Genomic DNA, 10,821 nt, shown 5'->3' with positions numbered 1-10,821 from the left:
CACGCACGCACGCACGCACGCACGCACATGCACGCGCGCGCACGCACGCACGCACGCACGCACGCACGCACGCACGCACATGCACGCGCGCGCACGCACGCACGCACGCACGCACGCACGCACGCACGCACATGCACGCGCGCGCACGCACGCACACACGCACGCACGCACGCACGCACGCACACACACACACGCACGCACACACACACACGCACACACACACATACGCACGCATACAGGCACGCACGCACACAGGCACGCACGCACGCACGCACAGTCTGCCTGTTGGTAATGCAAGCAGCTCCACATCCGCATAAGACATACAAGTCATGGCTAATTGAGAATTAATTTAAACCGACAGATATGTGGCCGGGAAAGGAAAAAAAGAGGGAAGGAACGGGAGACGAGAGAAATGATAAATGGGGTAAACACATACAAGTAGTATATCACCGCCTTTCCCAACAATGTTTACTCTTCACAGATATAAGAAGCTTGTGATTATATTGTCAGGTGTGCTCTGTGATTTTGTAAGCAATGACGTCACTCGCATGCAAATTAGACTGTAAATTGGTTACTTCACATTTCAAGTCCATGCAACTTACAAGTTACACGCAGTCTCACGTGGTCTACGCGTGAGTATCTAAGATATAATATGTCTTTATGTGAATACTAACTATAATGAGAATGTTTGTTTGAAAATAAACCACTAACGCTAAAATTATCTGAGTAAACCTCTTCCTACTGCTAAGCTACATTAAAATGTTATTTCCACACAATATCTAATTTAGAATTATGAAATTAATGTGCATAAGAGCCTATGATGCGCAAACATTGTCTCCATAGCACAACTATAGGATTCAGTAATTACTAAACCCTGGTTAATATGCATTAATTTCAGAGGGGGTGCCCCTGGCTTAGACACAGGTTCTGACTACAACAAACGTGACACCAGTTATGAATAAGTTTCAATTTCCTCGCACTCTTTTCAGATTTTGGACTGATTTTAAAAATAAGAAAACACTGAAGAAAACATGAAGGAAATTGACAGACAAGCAACGACTGGCATACCAAATTTCCTGACCACCAGTTATTAGTCCTCAGTCTAGTGCTGACTGACCGAATTGTACCAGGGGCGTGTACAGGATTTGTACGAGGGGGGGGGGGTCCAACCGTAACCCAAACTTGGGAGCACGCGAAGGGGGGGTGTGGGGGGCCCTCCCCAGAAATTTTTTGAAATTAGACCCCCTCAGATGCGTTTTCTGCGCGAGCAGGGGGGGGGGTCCGGACCCCCTGGACCCCCCCCTGTACACGCCCCTGTGTGCATATGCATATGCATACACCGCTATATGTATGAATTTATATATATATATATACATATAACTTCGTGTATTAATATAAGCTTATTCGGTAGCAACTAAACCGACGGATGAGATGTACAAGACTACATGTACATGTACTAGACACCTAATTATACCTCCCCATGTTTTCAGTTTAAAAGGCCTTCTAAATCCTAGCTAGTCGTACACAGAAAATACAGGCGAAGAGTTAGTTTTTATCAGAAACACTTCACGATACTTACATTGTTTACATAAGGGTCCACAGTAGACAGCTTGAAAGGAAGAAACACTCCATGTTAGTGAAACTCACACATGCAACGAACAGTTCGGTGTATGTCACACTGGTTGTATATGCGCACAGAAACACATTTATATCTACATGTACACACGTGTATTCCGGCTTGCAAGACTACACATATACCATCAGCAACATGCACAGACAGCTATAGATAAAATACACAGACACACACAGAACAATAGAAGAGACGTTAATATATATTTATATATATATATATATATATATATATATATATATATATATATATATATATATATGTTGACAAAGTAGTGGAAGCTGCTGATGCAATATTTTATTGACTTACAGGCGTATATATTTACGCACAAGTGAAGCTCTGCAATATCTTCCTCTAGACTTCCCGTAATATCGCCTAATATAACCTCGCTTATATGACGTAAAGGCGACGTTACGACTATGAATTCCAACAAAATTGCGACTAGGCTTACAGACAACAGTAGGTATTATTTTTTTCTGCCATTGAACATGCGTTCAGCGTTTTTTTAGATTTATCTTAAAATTACCTTTACGTGATTTACTAAAACTACGAAAAAAGAAAATCCAAAACAGAAATACACGACATTTCTATGATGTGATAAAATGCAGTAATACTTCTAGGCTCTCATGTGTTTCCTCAAATAATATTCGAACGCCTGATGAATAAATATTGTCGGTGTGTCCGTATAGAAAACTTGAAATAATATTCATAAATAAATCCTAATTGAACTGATAATGAGGCCAAAACTTATGATGATTGTCCTACAATTTAATTTTAGGTTTTACTCCTATACTATATATTATATATATATATATAATGGTTTATAATTTCTCTGTGTTTTATGCATCAACTAACGTTGCACAGCCCTGGATCCATTTATAAATAAGTAAAATGGCGGAAATATTCAAGCTACTGAGATGCAGTGACAATTAGTTACTAGAAATACAAGGCCCGTTCTACTTTTTGTTATAATACCCTAAAGAGACTAAAGTTTCACAATCTCACCATACCAATACCAATACCACACAGACTTTATCTATATGCAAAGCACGTTAGCTACATATTCTCAAGCGCTGCCACTGAGGGTTTTCGGGTATAAAGTGTGTATGGTAACCATAGATTACATGAACGTTAAAGAATATGCACGGCATGTAGGCCCTACATGATAGTAGCAGGAGTGTCATAATATATAGACTATATATCGTCATAATATATAGTATAGTCTATATAATTATATATGTCTATGTCTTTTGACTATATATAGTCATAATATAGTCTGTATTATGACACTCCTGATAGTAAGAGGCAAGAAATACGAGACAAACCCAATCGCTCATTAGAATTTACCGACCAGAATCGACGCAAATGTACCGACACGCTCGTTCCAGCTGGAAATGCTTTTAGTTCTCAACATACACGCAAAGATTCCATCGAATACATGGAAGTTTTAGTGCTCTCTTAAAACCATGGCAAAGCTGATTACGCCGTGCATTTCATTAACTGCGGTAAGAAAATCGACGTGCACGCTCAGCGGCTGAATAAATATGCTGCTGCAGCAGTGAAAACTCTCAAGCATGCAGAGCGATCGATTAAAAATGCATTATAATCATGCATGTTTTTTTTCACTTATGCGGATACTAAATTTCGCGTGGATGAATTTTAAGTGCGATAACGTTGTTACGAGTGAAGAAGGAGCAACGAACGCCGCTCTGCTGTGTTAGGGTGAAGCCTAGGCGTGCATGCCATGCAAGTTTATGCTATAGCTCGTGCAAATCTACACACATGCCAGCACCTGTGTTTACAGCACATTGACATCTATTCCTAAACAAAGTGCGGGAATTCCTAAGTAACGGACATTTTCATCCATTCCATCAGCCTTCGCAATGATCAGATGACCCCCATTGACAAATGCAGCGGTTTCCAAACATTTGACATGAGACCATCACGTGCGCCTGTCTCATTTCTTATTGAAATCAATTTAACGGCCCAATTGCTGAAACGCACATATTTAAAACTCAATTTTGCTTTTAAGTATCATAAGGTTTCATATGATTAATATGTCATCGTAGTAGGCCTACGCATCCAATGAAAATTGTTTTTCTCACGACTTCATGTAGTTGTCATCGTTGCTATTAATTAATATTGTTATTTTCACTAACTGTAAATCTCACTGAATATGAATGTACGGTGTGTGTGGGGGTGCGTGCGTGTGCTCTTCCATGATTGCAGCCGAGCATGTGTGTGTGTGGGCGTGCGTGCAAGCGAGCGTACACGTGTGCATACAATAGTCTCCTTGTTCCGAACTACCGAACAAAAATCTTTAGGGTCCATTCGGAGTAAAAACCAACTTCTATACTATTCTTTCAAACGTTTCGTTCCGCACTAGTGAATTAACACACGTGATAATCGTACTGCTATACACACGTTTCCTTCACACATCTTTCTTTGTGAGTGGCCTTACACCATACAAGCATTTGTAAGAAAAATAGTGTAATTTGTACTACAAACCTAGCACCCAGCTGAACAGAAATCTAACACTGCATAGGAGGGAGCACCGCTGTGAAATTTACCCATTAGTCTCACACCCTCTATAGAAAGGCCAGCGATTAAATGTAATCAGGTATCAACACTACATCAAGTGAGCTAGCATGCAAAGCAAGTTTTTGAACAGTTAAATACCCTTTAATAGCAGATAACGTTTTCAAATTATTATGCTTTGAGTTAATTAAATTGAAGCGCAGCGTCTGCTTCCGTACAATCGGATTAGGGATCCTGGCTTATATAAACACGCAGCATTCCTAATTAACAATTAGAAATGCAATTAATATAAATGCATTGCATTTACAGTGAATTGCATACGCAGATACTGGCAATATAGCAGCAACAAGCAAAATTGGAGACTAGGCAGTGGTGTGTGTGTGTGTGTGTGTATGCATCGGTGAGGCGGAAGCGTGGTTCAGCAGTGAAGTCATGCATGTATATGCTTATACATAGATTTATAACAACGCCCCGCAATGTAACAACACCCAGTACTATCAAGAGCTGATAATACCTTTGCAGTTAAAGTAGAATAGTTTTGCCGTAAAATAACGTTATTTTTCCGTTATCCCGCTGTACACTCTAGGTATTATTAGATCTTGGTACTATGCTAGACAGCTCTGTCATGACGCAATGCGTACATGTCCATGGCCCTAGTGAGAAAGCGAGAGTGTGCATGCCCTGCACGATGCCCGATGGGTAAGCATGAACATGATTGCCCCATAAAGACCTGGTGGTTAAGCGAGACTATGTATGCGCCATACAACGCCCTGGCAGTTAAGCAGAGGTATGCATGCCCCATACAAAGGCCCTTTAAGCACAGGTGTACATGCCCCATATAAGGGCTTAGGCCCTTTAAGCAGAGGTATGCATGCCCCATACAAGGCCCTTTAAGCACAGGTGTACATGCCCCATATAAGGCCCTTTAAGCTCAGGTGTACATGCCCCATATAAGGCCCTTTAAGCAGAGGTATGCATGCCCCCATACAAGGCCATTTAAGCAGAGGTATGCATGCCCCATACAAGGGCCTTTAAGAAGAGGTGTACATGCCCCATACAAGGCCCTTTAAGCAGAGGTATGCATGCCCCATACAAGGGCCGTTAAGCAGAGGTATGCATGCCCCATACAAGGCCATTTAAGCAGAGGTATGCATGCCCCATACAAGGCCCTGGCAGTTAAAGCAAAAGCATCCATGCCACATACAAGGCTCTGGTGGTTAAGCAAGACTATGCTAGTGGTTAAGCAGAAGAACGCATGCTCTGTACAAGCACCCCTCTTCCGGCTGCTAGTGGTTAAGCAGAAGCATGCATGCTCTGTACAAGCACCCCCTCCTTCCGGCTGCTAGTGAGTTTAGAAGCAGACAGCGATGCATGCTCTGTACAAGCGGGGGCGGCCTCCTTCGGTGTAGTGTGTTAAGCAGAACGATGCATTTTTTTGGCCCCATACAAGGCTCTGGCAGTTTTAAAGGCAGAAGCACGCACGCCCATACGCAGCCGGGGCGGCTGCTCAGTGCTGGCGGGGGAAGCAGGAGACCCACCATGCGCGTGGCTTACCGTGTTACTGAGCACCTCGTCGATGGTTGACACGTTGTTGCGGCGGCCGTGGTCGTGGTGCACCTGCACCGGGTAGACGATCTCGTACTCAGCGGGGATGCTCTGCAGCAGCTCCTGGTTCTCCTTCACGCTGCTGATCAGCTCCTTCGCCGACACGACCGCATCTGCAGAACGGAGGGAGACACGAGCTGTACACAGCCGAAGCTAGAGCAAAAGCACCACAGCAAAAGCAAAAGCAAATGCTAGAGGAAAATACCTAAATATTTGGCAGCGAGGAAGGCGATAAGGGGGTGGGGTGCCAGGGAGAGGCTGGGAGCAATTTGATACAAATTCTTGACACGTACGAAATGCATCGGCAGAAGGGAGACACGAGCAGTGACACCCGAACGTAGTGAAAACATACCTAAACATTGGGCGGCAAGGAAGGCGATAACGGGATCGGGTGCTAGGGAGAGGAAGGCAGTAATTTGGAAAAAGATTCTTGACACGAAATGCGTTCTGATATACAGCTTTATTAATTTTTTTCAATGTTCAATCAGTGTTTCTGAATTATTCATTTCCAATTCTAGGTGCCACTGCCACCGTGAACAATTCAGCGTTGTTTATCATATCAACACAAGTCCATTTATTTTGATATTAGGCCTGACTAGGAAAAACACCCGCTGTGACCAGCAAGTATTACAATTTCCTCCGCCGGTTAGGAGACTGACCCAAATACAGCTAAATAAAGCTCGAAGCTGCTCTGCCAACATGGGGCAGGCAATAAAACACTGGCTCTGCAAAGCGTGTGCGAGAGACTACGGGTAATACGCTGGCAGATCAAACACAATCACGAATGAACGCTCGCAGGATCTCCAGTTCGCTCGCAATTAGGACAATGTTGGCGGTGTACACATACGACAACAACAGAGCCATTGTGGCAGACAGGATAACTGTCCACATGAACTGTGGAAACCGCTTTCGATATCTCATTGCACTGCACTGCCTACGTTCCGTCCATTTCCACATGTCTAAGAGTTTGTTTGTGCGACGAAAATCGCAAAATCTATCGCGAAAAATTTACAGCAAATCCAGAATTACAATTTTAATACAACTTCTACGACAGGAATGCTAGATAAAAGCACCTGGCGCCAATTTTCATACATTATACAGCCGACAAACGCCTTGTACATACAACTGCGATGTGGTCTAGACACACAGCATACCAACTGTGAGCTCTAGAACTATAGTCTATAGCCCTTTGCACAGGCCTGTCGCAGAGCGCAGGGCTATAGTTCTAGAGCAACTGTGAGCCCTGGCCACGATGCGTAGCGGCGTATGTAGTGCTAATAGCCTAATACCAATCAGACAGCTCATCAGTGGCCAGCAAACGAATCACACACACACGCACGCACGCACGCACACACACACACACACACACACACACACACACACACAACGATGAGCTTTATTACCGAAACCTGGTCGAGCAGCCTTCATCCGCAATCCTAGTCACGTTTGCGCGCAAATACCACCACTGGGCAGTGTTTACTGGTCAGGAGTACCATTTATGTACGTACCACCACGGTGGTCGAATACCGGTCGGCTGAGAATGACGAGCAGTGTGGCGCGAACATGACTGATTTACTGAACACTCGTGAACAGTGAGTAATGGAGGGAAAACAGGTATCGGAAGTTTAAAATGGGAAGTGATTATTGTCAAGTATATATTATCAGGAGTGTCATAATATAGATAGATGTATATATAGACATATATAATGACAATCCGGATATTTATCATAGACTAACAATAACTAATATTAAAAATTAACGATATTTCGCTAGTTTATGATACTATTCTCCTGGACGCCCGGGTTCTTATACGCACTCAAAACCCATGACCAATGTGCTGGCGATTTCTCGGCAACGCAATGCGATAGCTATTCAAGATGTGCGCGTGCGTGCGTGCGTGCGTGTGTGTGCGTGCGTGCGTGCGTGCGTGTGTGTGCGTGCGTGCGTGTTGCACATCGTCGGCACGCCGGGCACACTCCTGCAGACATGCGTGCGTTTAACACATTTACTAGCGCCTCTCTAATCGCCGCCATCTACAACCGTACAACCGTATATATACCTTCACTGGTAGCGCCTGCCCGCATGCATGCGCAGAGGAGTGGCCAATAAAGACATAAATGTTGCAGTGTACAAGCAATAATCGGACAGATGGCGGCAATGTGCGGCAGCAGTCGGTCGGCAGCCTTTACTTCATTCACGACCGCCGTTATTGCCCGGTATCATCACCATGCACTGTATGGGAGCCATAGGAGCGGGCAGGAACCAGGGGAATTGCGCCCGAGGCCCTTGCTCAGCAGACTCCCGCCCGACAGACGCCCGATACGTTCATAGATCCCTGCACCATGCCCACTCAAACTACTTGACCTAACACGACTGCACAAATAAATACAAATTGGCGAAAGCGGACGTGAAACAGGCGGGTTGCGGGACGGCTTAGAGCTATAGGGAATATATCCTATTTATTTATCATCCATTGCTTACATGCTCTCGGCTATTGTTGCAGTAGTTGGCTATGGCATGCATTCATCCAACGAATCCTAAGACATGATTAGATAATCTTGAATATAAAAGTGAGTAAATATCTACGTCCAAAAAGATTCATGCATTTTTAACGGCGGATTGCAGACAGAATAATAATAATGTCTAATTCTACCGACTCAGTACTGCTGTAATGCGATTTAAACTGACTGCACACGAGCTGCAAACGTTCATCTTGTTTATGCTGCGAATACGAAAACGGATTCAGTGAAAACGCTGCGCTCTTGGTATGCTTGGTTACGTCGAAGAGCTTATAAATAAATATATATATATATAATATATATATATATATGCATACCACACAATGCAACTCCAAAATGCGAGTTCACTGGCGGGTCTACTACTCTACCAAACATAAAACTGTGGTCAATCACAGGAACCTGCCCTGGAACAACTGGCCAGTGAATACCTTTGTCATATCCTACCAGGCAAACGGGTGATACTCCATTATGAGTGTTCCCAACTTTAATGTCATTAATGGTCATAATAACATATATATATATATCAGGAGTAGATAATAGGGAACTATTATCTACTCCTGATATATATATATGGTCATATATTAGTTTGTGGTTTAATGTCATTTAGGTTAGGGTTAGGGTTAGGGTTAGGATTATCAATCATTATTAATTAATGATATCAAAGTTGGGAACACTCCTAATGGAGCGTTAGCCCGGCAAACACTATTGAATTGATAGAATTGATAGAATTTCCAGTTGATGGTAAAAACATATGGCAAAGCTTAACACCTAAAATATTTTTTTAGCAGATTGAAGTTTGGTTAAATGTATTATATTATTAATTTATTGTCTTTTCGTAATGTGCTTTATTATTAAATCGAAATAGAATACAAACAATAATTTCATATTTATTTTCACTTATGTTTGTTTTGTTAAACCATCATTAGATCTCCATCTAGGGTGTAATCCATAGTAAATAGTACTTAGCATATTTGAGTTAATGAAAAGAGTGTACCAGCACTTACTCAACATTTACCCAATTTTGACGCTTTTCCAAATTTTGACTGACTCTCCACACTAAACCCCACATCAACTGACACGTCCATTAGATCCATTAAATAAATATGGACTGCCACGCGGTTTCTGTAGTCTGTTATGCTCCTTTTACAAGGAAGGCATTTACTGTAGACGAACACATCCATACTTAAAGTAAATGCTGTTGACGAATGGTACATTTAGAGTAGACACACTTCTTTTAGTTTAGATTCAAAGTTTAGTTATAAATTATTCGTGAAAATTGCTTGGTTAAACCATCACAGCAACTTACATACAGCTCAACTGAAACTGGAGAGAAATATTGCAACAGTGATAAACAAACTAAACAACCACCAACAATATAATATTGTACATATCTATGATCACAATACATACATAATATCAGGAGTTAATGAGACAAATAAATTGTCTCATTAACTCCTGATAATATCAATGATAATATACAATACACATTGTATCAGCCGTTTAGGTTTCCATTAATTTATCATGGAGGATCCAGGAATTTAGTACAGGATGCCAGAGTTTGGTGGATGCGGAACAGCAGTGGGCAGTGCTACGTAGTGAATCGCGTTTTGTAACTCGTGTAAAGTCGCGTAGATAAATAACTAGAAGTTGAACTTAGAAGTGGTCGTGGATAACAAATTCACACATCATTAAACCAAGAATCAAACAGCATGCAACAAACACTGTGCTCTAATGTACTAAGCAACAAGTACATATTTCAAAACGATACATGGACATGACACACGTCTAAAGACTAAATTTATATATACCATCAACTCAAGATACCATAGATGTCATAGATATATAGTAATTTATTAGCCGCGGCCAGCGGCAACCGCACGCGGGCTATAGTTACTAGAGCTAGTAATTTATATACAAACACAACCCTTTTAGATATATACAAACACAAACACAATGTGTTTTTATATATCTATGCATATACAATTTAGCAAATACACATGTGAGTCAGCGCTTAACAACCGTGCATTATGCATGTAGGGATGTAGGGTGTATATCTACCCCAGCGCGATAGTACGCGGTCGAACCAGACGCAAACTCAAAAAATGTACACAAACCGAGGTTTGATGTTTTCTTACCTTCTTTAGCCACTACTAAAAGTAATCCATAGGCAAAGTAACACACACACACTTTTATGATATTACACTTCATTTTGGTATCGTTTCACGTCGACTTGTATCCATTTTAGGGGGAAATATCAGAGGATCTTGCACATCGTGCGTGATCACGCAACACAAAATTCCCTCTCTCTGTCGTCACCAAAACACACAAAAGCGACGCCCGTATTCGTACGCACTGTAGCTATAACATGATTGCGCTCATTTGCATTTCAGTAAACATCACCTAGATAATAAATTTAACTATTAAAGGAGCAATAATAAAATGTGATTGTTCGTGTATAATATTCGCATAAAAGTATATAAATTAAAATCATTATTATTTCGTTTCTGTACAAAAACTTGGCGGACGTTC

At 42.0% G+C, this 10,821-nt stretch overlaps 1 protein-coding gene across 1 annotated transcript in view; it reads right to left on the bottom strand.

Annotated features, from left to right (window-relative positions):
• Positions 1-10,601, bottom strand: part of LOC106808494 — a 62,278-nt gene extending 51,677 nt beyond the window's left edge. The window contains exons 1-2 of the mRNA XM_014811236.1: positions 10,428-10,601; positions 5,723-5,886 (exon numbers count right to left, since the gene is read on the bottom strand). Coding sequence (XP_014666722.1) covers positions 5,723-5,886; positions 10,428-10,500 — 237 coding nt within the window. The 5' untranslated portion in view covers positions 10,501-10,601. The remainder of the gene's footprint in view (positions 1-5,722; positions 5,887-10,427) is intronic.
• Between the last annotated feature and the right edge of the window lie 220 nt (positions 10,602-10,821).

The sequence above is a fragment of the Priapulus caudatus genome, unplaced genomic scaffold (genome assembly GCF_000485595.1).
Source record: "Priapulus caudatus unplaced genomic scaffold, Priapulus_caudatus-5.0.1 Scaffold282, whole genome shotgun sequence".
NCBI lineage: Eukaryota > Metazoa > Priapulida > Priapulimorpha > Priapulimorphida > Priapulidae > Priapulus > Priapulus caudatus.
This window is presented reverse-complemented; position numbering and strand designations above follow the sequence as displayed.